The 18701-nt window shown below is 32.4% G+C and overlaps 1 protein-coding gene across 2 annotated transcripts; it reads right to left on the bottom strand.

Annotated features, from left to right (window-relative positions):
* Positions 1 to 4219: 4219 nt before the first annotated feature.
* LOC127735136 (uncharacterized) lies at positions 4220 to 16398 on the bottom strand. Of its 2 annotated transcripts, XM_052245224.1 has the most exons (9): positions 15742 to 16398; positions 14715 to 14752; positions 13812 to 13832; positions 12303 to 12556; positions 11197 to 11376; positions 10513 to 10672; positions 8959 to 9039; positions 7087 to 7194; positions 4220 to 4683 (listed from the first exon to the last, which is right to left on the bottom strand). In XM_052245224.1, the coding sequence occupies exons 2-9, from the start codon at positions 14724 to 14726 to the stop codon at positions 4372 to 4374; spliced, it is 1128 nt and encodes a 375-aa protein (XP_052101184.1). In that variant the 5' UTR covers positions 14727 to 14752; positions 15742 to 16398; the 3' UTR covers positions 4220 to 4371. The 2 variants fall into 2 exon arrangements, with proteins under 2 accessions (XP_052101184.1, XP_052101185.1); XM_052245225.1 differs by lacking the exon at positions 15742 to 16398 and having other exon boundaries at positions 14715 to 15712.
* Between the last annotated feature and the right edge of the window lie 2303 nt (positions 16399 to 18701).

Below are 18701 nucleotides of genomic sequence, written 5' to 3'. Positions count from 1 at the left end.
ACACCACTAGTAAATTAAAATTTATAGTCACCTCATCCCATGTACACAAGGATAGCAGTGAAACTAAATTTTAACTTTGTAGACAATTAAGACGTGACTAAACTTGACCACTTTAAAAGACAAAATTATTTACAAAGCTTGATCAGTTAACCAACAAATGATATTTTCATGATTCATAGGTAGGAGAGGTTGCTCATATAAGACACCATTCTTGTCGTATGAATCATTAGTGGGTCGTTACAATATTTCAAGAGAATATCGTATTTTTACATGTTGTTATAATGAAAGTATAGAACAGGCGAAATATCATTTTGTATTAGTATATTCTGCTTTTAGAGCTTTTAGGCTACAGCTTTTACCTTCTACTGTTCATGACCAAGCTTGTATTTCTTCTGCAAGCTAGCTCATAGAATTTAACCGAAAATTGTGCTAATTTCTAAATGCAGCATGGAAGCTAAGATCACAAATCATGATTACATAACAGTTGTATTTCTGTACTTGCTATGATTTGATTATATTGTTCCTTGTTTATTGTCACTATGTACATATATTATGTTATTTTGCTATAGCATTATGTTTGCTTCTACAATAAAATATTCATTCATTCATCCCTTCAAATTTAAGTTGGAAGTTGACTTTTGAAAAAGGAAATTATGAAAATGACACCTACGTCAGACTGTGAACTGGGATCTCAGTGGCTCAGTGAGCTAAGTAGTTCATTTTCAGTGACAATTTGACGATGATGAAAGTGGAGTAAAACACTAGCAAACAAAGTTAGACTTTGATTGGATTCTAGGAAAGTTAATGCAGTCACGTAAGCCGATTCTTTATCAATACCAAGTATGAACGTCTGTATTGACAAAATCCAGGTGCAAATTATGACAGGTGAAAAAGGGACATTTACTGAAACCCTGTGTTATTTCTAGATCCGGGCGACGATAAAAAACGTCTGATATGTGGTTAACTTAAGCGGTGTGACCTGCAAAAATCGGATCAATTAATAGTATCTGGTATGCATCGTATGTTAAAGATTTGACAGACTGCAACATTGAAAAATTTATTATATACTAACTGTAGCTATGTCTTGCTGTCAACCAGTTTTCCTTTCTGGATTAGTGTGTTGTTGTCTCCTTCCCCAATTTATTGTCAAATCAGTTGTTTTAATAAAGCAAGTTGATACGTTGCCCGAATTTTCGATTACTCTGTCATATCATATACTTATAGTCATCATATATATAAATCTTACGTGTATTGGCGGTCTTGTCATTTAATAATTCTGATTAAGAAATACCATGAATAAACCATACGACAAAAAAAAAAGTTTTATATAAAATAAACGTTGCATAAGCAAATGTTATTGAAAGTAAAAGTTTTATTTAGGTGAGGGGTGAGACAAAGGTGTGTAATGACACCCACTAAGCAGATCGTAAATTTGTTTTGATACGTGTATTTTCCCATAAATTGCCGTAATTCCCTCGTTACAAATTACAATAAATCATTTGTCACAAGCCTATGTTGAAAAAAACTGAATTGTTACAAAACTGAAATCATATAATAATTTGTCTTTCAGTGAAAAGATGTTCAACACGACGAATAAAAAATTGTCCAACATCATTAAATTATCATTTAAGCTCAGGTGTTTGAATTTTCCTCGTCTGTCTAGATAGCAATTTTCCTTTCAAAAGATTTTTCTTTATTGAGCTACTGAGAAATTATCTACAAAACGAATAATAGATTATTAGAGATATTTGAATACGAAGCATCAATGTCATGTGCTAGGGTAACACACCAATTATGTAAGTATTTATATGATTATCGTGTGTTATGATTGGTCAAATCGGCTTATGAATAATAGAAATAATAATGAATATACTAAATACAAAGAAAGACAGACAAGCCTATACATAACCGATTTTTTTTGTGTGTAGTTTTGAATTAAAAGTTTTTATTATATATCCTTGACAATTATCAAAAGAATGTATATAAGAATAACGGTTATTCTGTAATTAAAAACTGTAGACACATTCTTTGTTCCGCAATTCATAGTTCTTATAAAAATAAGGAGATGTGGTATGATTGTCAATGAGACAACTAGCCACCAAATTTCAAATAAAGTGAAAAACCCATACCGTATAGTTGGTTATAAAAGGTCCCGACATGAAAAGTATGAAACAATTCTATTGAGAAAACAAACGACCTAATTTATAACCGAACAATTTACGCAAAACAAATGTGACAGACCAATGACAACCACTGAATTCCAGGCTCCTGACTAGGGACAGACATATACAGAATGTGGCCGGGATAAACATGTTTGAAGGCGCAATCCTTTTGTCAATTTCCCTCGCTGGTGATTGGTTGCAGATTGAACCATTGTAATTTGATGGTTTCAACATACAAATCAGCCACCGGTGACACTTCTGGATTCATATGTAAATCTCTGGGTATGCAGGTATTACGCGTCTGGCGTATGTTTAATCCTGGTATCTATGATGAGTTTATTTTTGTTACATAAAACGTTTTTTTTTCTTTTTATGTAAATAAGGTATCTGATTACGAATACGTACATGCAAATTTCTCAGTACTTGTACTCAGTTATATGTAGCAATTACCGATGGATATAGTTTGTCTTATAAAGATACTTTTCCAAATGTTATTTTGTTTAATTCGACTTTTAAGCATTCGGTATCATTGATACAACATCAAATTATATATTTATATTTTTGTATGATCTTACAAGTTTTATTTAAACTGTTCTCTTTTGTATTTTCGAGTAGATTAGTGTCATTTTTAAAACCTGTATGTTTCCGTTTATATTATGCATTTTCAAATGAAGATCTAGTATACTTAAAATGTCGTATATATTTGGTTTTAAATACGTAGAATAAAGAGTTTTGAGCGCACGAAACGTATTTGAATTAGCTTCGTCAAGTGAGATTGTAATTTAATTTCTGATTTAACCGCTTTGACCGTCAGTGTAGATCTTTTAAATTTTATGTTTTAAGCTTTCTTTTTAGTTAAGACTCCAAAACTGTCGACCTGGAAAATACCAGCTAATGTTTTATCAAGAAAACGTTTCATATTTAAATAATTTATAATTTGCATTTTTTTGTAATTATCTGGGTACAACTGCTCACAGCTGGTTTTCAAAATGTATTAGTCCCGAGATTATAATTCACCACATAGTCGGTTCACAACTTTATATTTGAGGGTCTGGATGGATGATACTTCATTTCTGTATTCTTTTATTTTCTAGGCTATTTTCTCTATTCTTTATACTTCTTGTCCATTATTCTCTATTCTTTATATTTTAGCACCTCATTATTCTCTATTCTATATAGTTTAGCACCTCATTATTCTCTGTTCTTTATATTTTAGCACCTCATTATCTATATTCTTTAATTTTTGGTCCATTTTTTCTCTATTCTTCATATTTGTTCTGGCCAATTATTCTCTATTCTGTAATCCCCATCCATACCCTCATATTTGGATAAGGATTTTTGAACTTTTATCAGATATGGATACTGATGGATAAATTCATTAAATATACCAGACTTATAATTTGGTTAGTCAGACTTGCGTTTCGGCTACACGAGACTCATAGATGGCGCTCAAATCAACGCAGAAGAAAGGCAAAATCAAATACAAAGTTGAAAGGCATTAAATAAAGGCAACAGTAGTATACCGGTGTTCAAAAGTCATAAATCGATTGAGAGAAAACAAATCCGCGTTACAAACTAAAACCGAGGGAAACACGTCTACTGTAAGAGGAAAACAAAGGAACAACGGGAACACTGAAGTGCAACAAAAACAAACGCCAACATACATAGAAACGAACTATTTGATAACAACTGCCATATTCCTGACTTGGTACAGGACATTTTAGGAAAAAATGGTGGGTTGAACCTGTTTTAATGGCTAGACAAACCTCCCCCTTTATGACAATGTAAAAAAATATCGCTAGAATGACAGTAAATTAATAGCAATAAATTCGGAAAAATTGTGCCAACTACGGCTACAGCAATCTATGCTTGAGAGTATAAAAACCTAAGTGTTTCGAACGATTCAAATGTTATGAACAGTAAATTTACCAAAAAATGAACATATCAACATATCAACCAGCAATAGCATCAACCCAGTGGTGTTCAATTTTTATTACATAGGAGATCATATGCTTGTGAATATAAGTAATACACGAATATTTAACCAAAATTAATGATTATTCAAAATGCATGTTTTATTAAAATTTTCTACGAATAATCAATAGTACCTTCGCCTGTGTGAAAAATCGTACATAATAAATAACATTACTTCCATAACAAGACAGGAGGTAACATTTTAAAACATTCTTCTGTGATAAAACATGAAAAATTAAAACGACTTTGATCTTTCAGCAACACCTTTACAAAGGTATACATTATTTTCTGCATTTATAAGAGCTGGCCAAATAAGATAATGATAAACAGCACCATGAACTTCATCTTCCTCGTTGAAAGAGGTGTAGTGCGTGTATTCAAAAGTTTTATCACGTGATACACTGTCATCTAAGATAATTGGATAATTTTGAACCGCCATGTACCATGTGATTTGAACACATTTATCTACATATGAAGTAATGTCTATATTCTGCTTTTGTTTGGGAGTAAAAGTGTTCTTCCTCATAAAAACTTCATATCGAAAATTCTGAAAATACAATAAAATGAATGAATTAAATGTAAGCTACGATACAATATATATATAAAATTTAAAGTTCCCATCGTTGAACGAGCTGTGTAAAACATTTCAATTCAGGAAAGATTCTCTACGAAATAACTTGACAATAATGAAAAAAAATGATATTTTGTTACATGAATAGTGAGAAAATCTGCAAGTGACAATAATTCTGTTTGAAACAGTTGCGCTTCACGTCTATTTGTGTTTTCATGATTTACTTGATTCAAACTAGCTATTTTATATTTTTCAAAGTGTCACAAAGAATATGATCGGACTTAATTTTTTTAATCTTAAAAAAACAATTATCTTATATAAATTCTTAATCATTTGTAAAAAACATAATTGTCCAATGAAAATGAATGGCATGCATATTTAGTCTAAACAAAAATTACTTCAAAAAATTCTTTTTAAGTACTAGTGGTAAAATGTGGTGATTCCTGATTTTCATTTATACGACGAGGACATTATTACTTATGCATTTATTGCATAATGAAGGATGATTTCAGCAATAACATTAAAAAAAATAAAATTGAAGTTGCTTAAAACGTGGATTAATTTGCTATTATATATGTAAGACTCAGTCAACATTCAATCAATCAATCAGATCGACTTCCGGTATATTATCGACATCGGTTCCTCAAATCGACATCCAATCTGACGTCTCATTCTCAAATCAAGATCTAATATTTTTCACCCTTTACTCGACTTACAATTTTCGACGTGTATTCCTAAAACGATTATCCTTATTTATATTAGCGATCGTTGTAAAGCTGCTTGAATCAACTAAAACCCATACGGCATAGCAAGCTATGAAAGTCTTCGACATGACAAATGTAAAACTAATCAATGAACACCTTCATCTTATAACATGTACATGCATATTGATATTTTGATTGGAAGAATTTTATGTTATCGTATGCCTTTCATATTTATACAAATAAAGGATATGTGAGTAAAATTCAATGAAACAGCAACCCATCGACAAGACAACCGAAAGACGTATAGAGGGCAACATACAGTCTTCAACAAAAGACAAAATAAAGAAGTACGGCAAAGTATTGCGAAAGTAATATAATTCGGACTCTGCAGGATATTTTTCAACACATTTCTGAGTTTTACATCTGGAGTAAAACATAAACAAAAGAAATGATCACACCCTCTTGAACAGCAACAAAAATAAATCTACCATTTACATTCGATTATCCAAATAACAATACATCAGGTATTAAAGACGACAACTACTAACAAGGTTCCTGACTTCAAACATGGAATACTTTTGTTAGTAAAAAACTCAAACATACAAATTATAGCGTAATATGTAGAGTTATTTTCACTGCAAAGAATCAAATATGGCGTCGATTAGAGAAGCCAAGATTTGGACACCAATCTGATAACCAAAGCAAACGACTTCGATTACAGGGGCATGGAAATCTTATTTTATCATGACGTCATATTTGACATCGATTTGAGGAACGGACGTCGATTAGAGACTGGTGGTCGATCTGAGTCTTACATTTATTCTCAGAATTAGTTTGTTTTCCAGAAAAATGGAAAAATTACTTTTGTCCTATTTTTTTTGTCAGACACAGAATTAATGCATTAATTGGATAATGAACGCTAATAGTCTAAATAGATGTCTGTTTGCATTTTGTGATATACACCGGTGAACTGTCAGTTATGCATTATGTAATACCTTCTTATCAATCGAAACCAATAGCTTCTGGCCGACTTGTACCCTCGGAGACGGATCCACAATTACATAGATTTTCCTTTTATATACTAGCACGGATGGTTGATGTGAACCATTACTCCCATAGGGCATAACCCTCCCAGCAGTCAGTCAGTGATTTGACTTATTGAATTTACATTTTTAGTTGATAATCGTTTTATAGTTTTTATAAGAACAGAAGTCCCATCTGCCATAAATTCACAAAATTTCGTAATTGTTACACAATGTAAGATTCGATGGTCCTTAAACAACTTTTACCTGGAGCCGTTTGAGTACTTTATTATATGTCATATATATACTGAAGTATACATTTTTTACCTTGCAATTGTTCCTGGTTAAGGTATATCTTAAAAAGCACCCCAAATGCAGAAAATTCAAAATTTGTTAAAATATAATGGTTACTTATATTTTAGTAGTGCTTAGTCGAATACTAGTACACGAAGTTTACAAAAATAATCTAGTATAATGTTTAGTACATATCTTCACAGTCTTTTGACATCTGAATATTTTGGTTGTTTTACACGCTAGAAAACAATCATTTATGGAAATGTACCAGTTTATGGTAATCATTTAGGTAAATTCAGAGTAAGCAACTTCAATGCATTTATTCCTAGTCCTGTGATCCAAAATCATATAATTCCTACCTTGATGATATTCAATGCTACTTTCTCAGCTATAGATTTTCTAAAAAATCCAGCTTCTTGGTGTATGTCGGCTTCTTCACCTTTAGTGCTCGGAACATTTGTTGTGCCCTGATAGTGGATATCAAACAGTAAAGGTAAATATGAAAATTCAAGAAAAGGTAAAATAATGGAAGCTACATTGGCAATGAAAGAGTATTCAGATAAGTAGATTATGTGTTTAGAATATACATCAAATTATAAATATGATCTGTCGGATGATTAAAGTTCAGAATAATTTGTCTATAAAACTAAACAGTTTTCAAGATTTGAGGATTGTATTTCCTTTAATCCTTGCTAGATTCTGACCAAAACATAACTTTGATTGAAAAATAAATTCAACTAAGACACATGAAAATATAATTTCCTAAGAATGTTCTTGAAAGTAAACAATATTCAGATAATGCATAAATATGAAATTGTAATCTAGAAACGATTGGGAAATATTTTAATTTATGTCACTTGTATTTATCTAATAAAGTTTCTGTAAAAACGGTGCTATAATCCCAGGTTTGAATAACCAACGATATGTAGGGTCATTTTAAACCATAAGTAAATGTTTTTAAAAATAAAATCTAATGTCCGAATACCAGTATTTTAGACTCAAGAGGTAAGAGGTTTTTGTTTTATAAAACTTTACCAGCGACATCGGTAGATAGGAAACATCGCAGAAGGTCTAGACTATGCGAGATAAAAAACACTGTTGTCCAGAAGAGAATATTCATATATTTGAAAAATCCAATTATTGTAAAATACTAGTAATAGATTATATCAAGAGCAGTTAAAATCAACCAATAATGACATATTGTGTCAATCAAAGTTTTATGTAAATTAAAGCTGCCTAAGAAATGTTTTATCACAAACATCGCATGACTATATGAGTTTGCTTTGATATGAACTAAGCTGGAAATAACTTACTTTATTTTACAACGAATTTACAAAATTAATGATTTACATTGATATCTAAAAATGCTTATTTCGTAGACCTGATATCGTGTAAGATTGTGTATTGTGTATGATTGTGCATTGTGTATTGTGTATCTCGTCCCCTTTTCCCCAAATGTGACCTACCGAATTAGACTTGTCACCGGTTATGTACTAACATGAGCAACACGACAGATGCCACGTGCGGAGCAGGATCTGCTTACCCTTCCGGAGCACCTGAGATCACCCCAGTTTTTGGTGGTGTTCGTTTTTCTCAATCTTTAGTTTTCTATGTTGTGTTTTGTGTACTGTTGTTTGTCTGTTTGTCTTTTTCTTTTTTTGCCATGGCGTTGTCAGTTGATGAGTTTGAATGTCCCTTTGGTATATTTCACTTCTCTTTTAGTACATTACAAGACGGCGCTTATGAAATCTACTCGGAAGTACAGCCGCAAATAGAATAAGGTGAAACGAAATTATTTTTATCAGCAGATTTACTTCTTTCGGGTTGCTTTCATTTATTTCAATTATTCTTTTAGACGGTATTATTCAGTTTTGCTTTAGTTATACCTTTTCGTTGTCTTTAGAAACCGATGATATGGGGCGTTTCTTTTTTAACAGATTTATTTTTACTGTGCTTAATTATCAGAAGGTACTTTCGCTGTGCCTTGATATATGTCGTCATTGTTTATAATCTTCTACTTTTATATCTGCCATAATTTAATATATTACTTTTTATCACGCCAAAGTGTTGCATAAATTTCAATTTAACTTTTTCTTATGCTGCCGCTTTCGGTTTGCTAGCTTGCTTCCAAAAAGTTTTTCAAGTATGCTTTAAAGCCGTGCAGTTTCCATTTTTATCTAAATATTGCGTATTTATTGAATTGCTTGCTGATGAATAAAATGATTACATACCTGAATTTTGACTTTAATAGTTGATTTGAGAATTGCCTCTAGATGCTGTGGTGCAACTTTGTCACAGTAAGTAAAAGCATCCTGAAAATTTGAAAAAAAAGCTTCTACATGAATTCTACTTTTTGACAATACAAATACATATAAACATGAGAAATCTACAATTTCAAAGTTTTATACAACCGATATGATTGTTAATGATATCATGAAATAATCAATATCAAATTCCAGCACCAGTGTGAAAATTTTCTTTGCACAATGTCAGACAGTAAGCATCTCTTTCTATATATGTCTGCATAAACCGTCTTGACATTCCAGTAGCAAGTGTCATTGCCATGACAAATTCAATAATAAGGTCAGAGACGGTAGAAGACAGTTTACATTGTCAGATAGACGGTAGTGGGCAATGTAAGATAGACGGTTAAAACTTGTGTAATATACAAAATGTATCCACTATGATATTGTCATATAGACGGTAGAGGAATTGGTCAGTCAACAAGAGTATGTGCAACTATAGTAATGTAAGATAGATGGTAGAGAAATTTCGAATCTTTTACAGTATGAACAACAATAATCATGTCAGATATACGATGGAGAACATCTGCAATCTATTAGAGTATGTGCAACATACTATTATCAGATAGACGGTTAAGGACGTATGTGGTCTATTCGAATATGTAGAAATATGATTATGTACGATAGAGGACATGTACAATCTATTATGGTATGCACAACATAATAATGTCAGATAGACATGGAGGATAAGTGCAATCTATGAAGGTAGTACAACTATGATTATGTCAGATATACGGTAGAGGACTAATACAATATATAAGGGTATATACAACTATGACTATGTCAACTAGACAGATGAGGAAGAGTTGGGATCTATAAAGGTTGTACAACTATGATTATGTCAGCTTGATAGAAGAGGAAGAGTTTGGATCTATAAAGGAAGTACAACTATGATTATGTCAGCTTGGCAGAAGAGGAAGAGTTTGGGATCTATAAAGGTAGTACAACTATGATTATGTCAGCTTGACAGAAGAGGAAGAGTTAGGATCTATAAAGGTTGTACAATTGTGATTATATCATTTAGACAGAAGAGGAAGAGTTGGGATCTATAAAGGTAGTACAACTATGATTATGTCAGCTTGACAAAAGAGGAAGAGTTGGGATCTATAAAGGTAGTACAACTATGATTATGTCAGCTAGACAGAAGAGGAAGAGTTGGGATCTATAAAGGTAGTACAACTATGATTTTGTCATCAAGACAGAAGAGGAAGAGTTGGGATCTATAAAGGTAGTACAACTATGATTATTTCAGCTAGACAGAAGAGGAAGAGTTGGGATCTATAAAAGTAGTACAACTGTTTCTTGAGCCAAGTCAAGGCTTTTAAAAAAAGGTGAATCTTTGTTAAATACAAAGACAAATCAGGTTTATCTGTAATCGATATTTTGAGTAATAGTTGTATATATATTATATATCCTTTGTTATTGATGATTGTAGAATTAACTATATCACGTTCCCTGTACTTCAGTTAAAAATAAACTCACAATCAGTACGGTAAGCAGTTTTTGAGCAGCTTGTTCGTGGTTCAACTTATCCTTTTGTAAAGCTTTATTTGCTGTTGACCAATCGTTTTGGTAAATGTCGGTATACATTGATGACACTCTGTCAACTGGCAAAGGGTCTACCATTGCGTCTACATCAGCACTAAAAATAGATGAACAATAAAGGGGTGTTATGGAATGTCCCTGTAGACATAACAGAAGTCGCTTTTATCTTTTTCAACAATTATCAATTTTTTGCTGAGTACTAGAAAGATCACAATTATTTTATGATAACTAAACACATACTGATATCTCCTAGTAAAACGATTTAGTTTGGTTCTTGTAATTCTATAAGTAAAAGTTGATTCATTCAAATGTATAAAATAGATAGATGTTTTTTTTTGTGTTTTTGTTTCATTTGGTTGATATCTCATTGGTGTATACCCTACATCTCCTTTACTTATATAAGTGTATATCATTTCTCTGTGTCGCCTACATACTAAGTCCAGTGCAGTTTTTATCGTAAAGGAATAACACTTTTATAGTAAAAAGTCTTTTGATATATGCCAATCTTGATTTGAATACATGCAATCAGGACTGAAATAAACATATAAAAATAGTGAGATTTTTCATTAAATAGATAAAGAATTGCCAAAGAAGAATTAACTTCTTGGGTTTCTTAATTACCCGGTGGGTGTTTGAGTACGTAGATCGCGTAAATTCCTCACTTCCAATGTTCTTTGGTGCAGTTCTCTTTTCAGTCGCTTTACTTCTTCTTGTAGATCAGTTTGTTGACGTCTTTGTCTATGATTTTCTCCCTTATTGTGAGTGGATAGAAGATCTGGAGTGTCTGCCCATGAAGCTTCCCTGTAAAAATGCTTGGACCATTTTACATTTATTCCATTAAAGCGAAAATTTAATCATATTTATCATTATATTTCTACACTCTGCGAGTCTTCCAAGCAATACGTGTGTCGCCTGCCGTTTCCATATAATATAAGCAGCAATGGTTAAGATGGAAAACACCCACAATTACTAAGATTAAAATCAAATTCGCAGGTGCACAACTGCATATCCCGTAGAAGAATCTTTTTAGGCAATTGCGAATTAACAAATTAGTATAAGCAGGGCAGGCTAAGTTCATGTCTTTGTATGAAAAATTACTTAGATAAAATTTAAACTAGCAGGTGCAAAGTTCATGTCCTATTGGAGAATATGTGCAAGTTTAGTGGAATTCTGTTAGCATTTCGCATAGAGATTAGGATAAACAAACTGTCTCATTTGCAATCGTACCACATTTTTATTTTGATACAAGCTGAGACTCAGATACAAGCAATAATTTCTAAAACATCAAAAATCACTCGGATTAAATATCAATAGTCATTGCAAATTTGTTTGAATTCTTTCAATCCATTTTTAAAGACTGATATCGGCGAAACTGCATTGGGCAATAAAGATACAAAAATCCAGAAAAATTATCAGTCAGACAGCAATAGAAGCAATGAAGTCAATTAACTTCATCGTGAAGACTAATTCAAATAGTTTTTTACCGTTTTACCTTAGGTTTTGATATTGAAAAAAAACCAACAACATTAGCGTTGTGTTGGGATAACTATTATCTTTTTGTAGTTATTTTACTGGAATGATTTAGTGAGCATTGGTAAACTAGCTGTTTGCATGTTCTGATTGGCAGCTTCTAATCACGATGGAGATTGTCTTAAATAAAGCTGCGTTTGGCAAACCAAAAACAATTTGTATGTTAACATGTTTTAAGCCTTACATATATTACTCACCAGCTATTATTATGTCTGTAATCACCCGAACGTCCTGATTCTCTTGTGTCAATCATTGCTAGCCTGGTTCCTCTACTGGATCTCTCCTCAAGTTGCATTTGCAGTCGTTCTATCTCAAAATGAAGTTTATCACATTCAGCGCATTTATGGGACCTATTGTCTTCTTTAATTCTTGCGTACTGTGGAACATGCTGTCGTGTGGGAGGTTTTACAGTCATCCTGCTGGTAATCTCAGCTCTATATCCACCAGATGTCTAAAGCAAAGTGAAAGTCGTTTTCAACATTAAAACTTTCAAAAACTCAAGATATCACAAAATAGTGTATACTTATCAAAAGTTTTAGTTTTGATAGCTGGTAGAATATTGTCACCACCGATGAAATTTAATGTGTGTTCTCATTTCTCCAGTACATGGCTACTGGGAGATTTCCGAAAAATATCCAAAATTTGTCTATAATGATAATAAGTCTTGATATACGAAACTATTTTGTGAACACGACATTAAAAAATGATAAATAAAATACCATGGCATTGTTCAAAACTATATGTCGAAAAAAAACCATTGCCATGGTCAGAAGATAAGCAACGGAAAGACAAACAACAATCTACAAAACAGTACACACCAAACTGGACTAAGGTTGAGCATCACGAATCCCACCAAAAAAGGGGGGAAACATATGTTCTCAGAAATATAAATAAGCAGTTCATGCTCCACTAATGGGATCTATCGTGTTGATTATTGCAAGTAAACATCTGGTGATGTCAATTAAAGATTTTATGTTTCAGGTCTTGTTTTCTGACTTAAAATAAATGTATGTAAATGCTGTAAACATTTTAGTTTCCCCTTTGTTTCTATGTAATAATCTTGTAAATACTTTTCCTTTGTGGTTTTGTCTTTTCTCTATTGTTTGCGTCGTTACAACACACAAACAGAGATTTTCTAACATATATGTGTAATATTACATGTAATATATGTAAGTCAGTCATATTGATTGAAGACTCAAATCGTACACACTCTGTTTGGTCTATATGTTTAGGAAACATTGTCCGGTTTAGATTTTTCCAAGCAGTCGAAGTGTAGTCGTGTCCCCAGCAGGTCTCCCTAAAATCTCACTGAAACTCTCAACTCACAGCAACGCTACTTGCATACCATCCACAACACTAGCCTAGTCGACCAAATCCACCTTCAATGATTCAATATCTATCCTGGGCTTTGCAACTACAGATTGGAATCGATACATGATAATGAACTGATGTGTAATTGTCTTCGCAGACAATAATTATGTATTTGTCATACTGCATACCAAAATGTGGTCAATTTGTCCCCTTCGACCAAAATAAACCCCCCCCCTTGAATAGTGCGTGTATTTGAACATCTTGTTTATCTAAAATATCAAACAATTGAAAAGTACATATATTTCAATAAATTTCAATGTTTATTTACTTATTTCAGATCATTTAGTTAGAGTAAGAAGCAACTGGTCAACAGTTGTTCAAATGTATAGACTTACCAGAATATTTCCATGTAAATCCTAAAAATAGACAAGAAAACAAGTTTACAATGTGCAGTGGTTAATGCTATTGCAAAAGATTGGTCTTGGTAAAAAAAATTAAGATCATGGATCTGCATAAAGTTTAAACATGTTTGTATACATCGAAGTTTATATCATTTGAAAAGTCTTACCAAGGCTTTATACTTTAGCCACGTGTCTACAATGTACATGAAAACCGTCCTTCGTGTGTCTTATTTTTGATCAGGTTATTTGATCCATTCGGTTTTATTAGCAATAAAAAAAGGTCTAATGCTTTCTTGTATTTGACCGATGGGTTTCAAATCCCAGTACCGATTGTATCCTATTCCCGATCGTGACATTCTGATTGAGTGTGGATTCGCATGGCGGGTAATGTATGCATAATAGTAGACGATTGCTATGTCGATGCACTCGGTGTGGCTCCTTTTTGGAGTTCGGGTTTTGGTTATACTTTAGTTTGTGAATCCTTAACGGAATAATGAGATTTGAATATCGGCAAACTACTGCTGCTCTGACTTACCTCAATCTAATTAATGGGTAGTCGGAAAGATTGACGTTTGGGTTTAGATGAGCTTTTCCCTTCAAGTGACATTATTATAGGTAGATATTATAGGTATATCTTCTCATGGTAGTGGTCAAATGAAGTGACGTATATAGACTGTTCATATCAGTCCGTGTTGGGCTATTGTTAAACATATACTCTCATAAAACAAAAGAAAGATATGTAGCATGCGAAAAGCAAATGGTGACGGTTTTAAGTTATATTGTCTCAATTTTTTTTTCGTAAACTACTATATATCAGGACTGGTAATGGCAAAGAATCTTACAATATTCATATTCTCACATCTTTTAATGAAAATAAAGTTAAAATTAAAAACCTACCTTGGCATACATTGTCTTTTCGTCTTTTCTCTATTTCCCTATGCAATAAATAACATCAAGTTTTACAGCTTTAAATGGACACTTTTGTTAATCAAACAGTTAACTTAAACTTTTTTCATAATATTTGGATAAACCTCAAAATTTATTTATACACCTTTGTATGTGTGTTAAGTAATGTAATTGACAAATGAGTGACAGTATGGGTTTTAAAACTAAATGTTCCTCTCCATTTACTTAGAAAATTGACATGTTTGTATGTAATACTCATGTCATTAAATTCGTTCTTGTTTGATTTGGAAATCAATTAAATCATCGATTTAAAATACATAGTTTGTCCCCCTGGTCATAAAAAAACGAAAAATAAAAAACAAACAAAAAAAAGAGGATATAAATCTTAATAATAATTCATTGAAAAAATAAACACAATCAAATTACATTTCACATGTTTCTATACAAAATTTAAAATTAAACCCCTTGCTCATAAAGGATTAAATTTGTTTCTGTATTTATGCTTTAGTTTGGTCCTTTGTTGTTCTGTATTGCTGTTGTATGATTATGCAGTGCAACAAAGTGAATAATTAGCACAAATGTAGCATCATCGACATCCCCCAAAGCATTTCAACCGAGTCTAGTGGTCGCCTATAACTCGTGTGAGTAGTGAGTTTTCGCTCCTTGTTGAGAGCCTCACTGTGGTCTTTAGATGAAAATATAGCAACCTGGTCAAGCGTATGTAGCTATGTACTTGATGCACGTGCTAAAGATAGTCTGTATTTCGGTGCGCTTTTTCAGATATTGGTTCTTGTTTTGTCTTTACCGTCGTTATCTAGCTTACTCTATTCGAAAGCTATTTCATTGTTGAAATTCTAGTTAATGACTGCAGTTTGGTTAAAATATTTATTTGTTTTTGAAGTCCATATTACGGATTATTATAAAATATCACCGATCGTATGGTGTCAATAAACATATAATGACATCAAATGACAATCGTTGACATGTAAATATAAAAGTTTGTACATAAATAACATACCTTAGATATACAAAATGTGCGTCAGTTTTATTCCAACAGCAATTCATACGAAAAGTTGTTTATAATGTGTATACGAATCTTAGTGAAAAGAAGGTATTTGTTAAGCATGAAATAGCTGTAAAAATACATTTAAAAGTCGTAATACATAATTCATGAATAGTTTGTTTGAGAGAAATATTAACGGTAAGCTGACGCGTTATCTCAATACCTGTCTAACATTTATTTTTAATGATGTTATTGAGAAAGTAGGCTTGTAAAAGTAATTAAGAAAAATAGAAATTTAAATAGTCTCCACTCGACGTTAATTCGTAAAGTGCCGTATACGGCTTTGAAGTGAATGAATAATTACTCAAAATAGTTGAGTAACTAGGACTTAAAGATCCACATAGTATACGTGCTTCCTCTGTTGAGCTTTCAGATTGAGTTATGAGTAAACTTTGGATTAAACATGGTAGTTGTCTATAGTGCTTTTAAATGCTTAGTGATGTGGGAGGGGCTATTAATTCATGTATTTTACGGCGAAAAAGAGTGTAAGAAAAAATGGGACTAAAATTTTAGTCAATACGACCTATATAGTTCGAATTGCGATCTCAGCTTTCACCTCGTTCCGTGAAGTAAATATTAAATAGTGTCACCAACCATGCTGAAAAAAAAAATAATAACAGAAAACTGTAGCAAAGGAAAGTGTAAATAGATGATATTATTTGCAATTACAGTACATAGATGTTTCAGAAGGATCCATAATTCTGAAAGTCATACAACAACCATTTGATGTTTTATTAAAATTTCCCCACAAAAAAATCGCACCATCAAGTGCACTTCATGACAACGTTATAACAATACGCCATTGGGAATATCCAGTCAAACAATATTAACGAGAGCTTGATTTAACTCGTAAATTCCAGTTTGAAGTTTTAATTTAATTTTGAAAAATAAAGCTTCATTTTGTAATGTAAAAATGTTGACCAAAACCAATTTTGTTTGAGTTAATTGTATAGTTGGCGGAACTTGGTGTGTGGAACTGAGAGCTAATGTTATCAAACAATAGATACTAAAATTGGTCTACAAAATTGTGCAACCCTCCCCCCCCCCCCCCACAATTGTTGTGTCTTTTGCATATCAATATATCTAAGTACCACTAATACGCATTCTCCCTTCTTAAATAAAGTCTTCTTGCTTTGAACAGAAATTCCTGCTGTTTAAAATTCGTTGTAGAATTGGAGTTATTCTTCTTTGTTACTAATAATTCAATAAATGTTATAAAATTGAGAATGGAAATGGGGAATGTGTCAAAGAGACAACAACCCGACAATAGAGCAGACAACAGCCGAAGGCCACCAATGGGTCTTCAATGCAGCGAGAAACTCCCGCACCCGGAGGCGTCCTTCAGCTGGCCCCTAAACAAATATGTATACTAGTTCAGTGATAATGGACGTCATACTAAACTCCAAATTATACACAGGAAACTAAAATTAAAAATGATACAAGCCTAACAAAGGCCAGAGGCTCCTGACTTGGGACAGGCGCAAAAATGCGGCGGGGTTAAACATGTTTTTGAGATCTCAACCCTCCCCCTATACCTCTAGCCAATGTAGAAAAAACAAACGCACAACAGTACGCACAGTAAAACTCAGTATAAGAGAAGTCCGAGTCCGATGTCAGAATAAGAAACAAAAGAAAATAAACAAAATGACAATAATACATAAATAACAACAAACTACTAGCAGTTACTGACATGCCAGCTCCAGACCTCAATTAAACTGATTGAAAGATTATGTCTTCATCATATGAATATCAGGCACAATCCCTCCTGTTAGGGGTTTAGTATTATACCGTCATAAAATATATGAGAAGAACATAACCCGTGTCATGCCAACAACTGGTTTTAGAATAAATGTGTTTAATTCCGATGCAAAGACCCTATAAGTGAATCAATAATTTACATTGCAACAATTCGTATATAATAAAGTTAATTTAAATTAAAGCTAAGCAAGGAACAACTAATTAATTATTCTACTTACTGAAGCTGTGCTAGTTGTGTAGACAAATTGATTCGAATACACCAACCTTTCTGATACAAGCTACCGTAGAACCGTAGAAAGCCTTGTTTGTTTTCGGAGAATTTCATAATCATGTATGCCTGGAATATAAATTTTATTTGTAATTGGCACGAAACAGAACGAAACTGCACGGCGAGCCTCGATTTATTAAGCCTCGTAAAAATAGATTTAGTATAGTTTTGAATTTTCCTTAGAGTTCGGTATTTTTGTTATATTACTTTTTTTTATATCCCGAGACAATCTTTTGATTCATATTTACAAAAATCATATCCTACCGTCAATTCTTGAATATTCAGCCAGTCAGTCTATTATTAATCTTTTCATTATTTTCAAATAATTGCACATTATTACAATAGTGCATACAACATTTTGTTATTGTACAATGAAATCTTTTCAATCTATCTCGTCTATGCGTAATAAAAATGTTCAAGAGAACATATCACTTTCCTGGTTTTTCTTTGACAACAAAGGCGTCCTCAGATCGATTTCAAGATTTGAACATGGATACATTTTTTTAGGGAAATTTGGAGTTACTGAATGCACAATTCAAATGTCTGCTAGTGATCGTTTTCATCTGTAGAGTAGTCAAATGAAATTAAAGTGAAACATTTAATATCTTCCATAGAAGATCGACTCTGGTACAAATCCGGAATGCTGCGATAATATTCTTATATTGAAAATGAATGCAATTTTTTATGGGTTTAGATTAATTTTCCTTTTTGTAAGGGAAATGTTTTATTTTTTGGGTCTATAATACGATGTAAAAACAACATTATTTCCCATTAGATGGCCCCGTTTTGAAAAAAAAGTCTTTACAATAATTATACCAGCTAAAACAATAAAAGGCAGTGTAATAGTTAAATAAAATAAAATAAAATAAAGAACAAATGCAACTCATAC

The sequence above is a fragment of the Mytilus californianus genome, unplaced genomic scaffold (genome assembly GCF_021869535.1).
Source record: "Mytilus californianus isolate M0D057914Y unplaced genomic scaffold, xbMytCali1.0.p SCAF_3, whole genome shotgun sequence".
Lineage (NCBI taxonomy): Eukaryota > Metazoa > Mollusca > Bivalvia > Mytilida > Mytilidae > Mytilus > Mytilus californianus.
The sequence above is the reverse complement of the archived record's forward strand: the minus strand, read 5'-3'. Positions and strand labels throughout refer to the sequence as shown.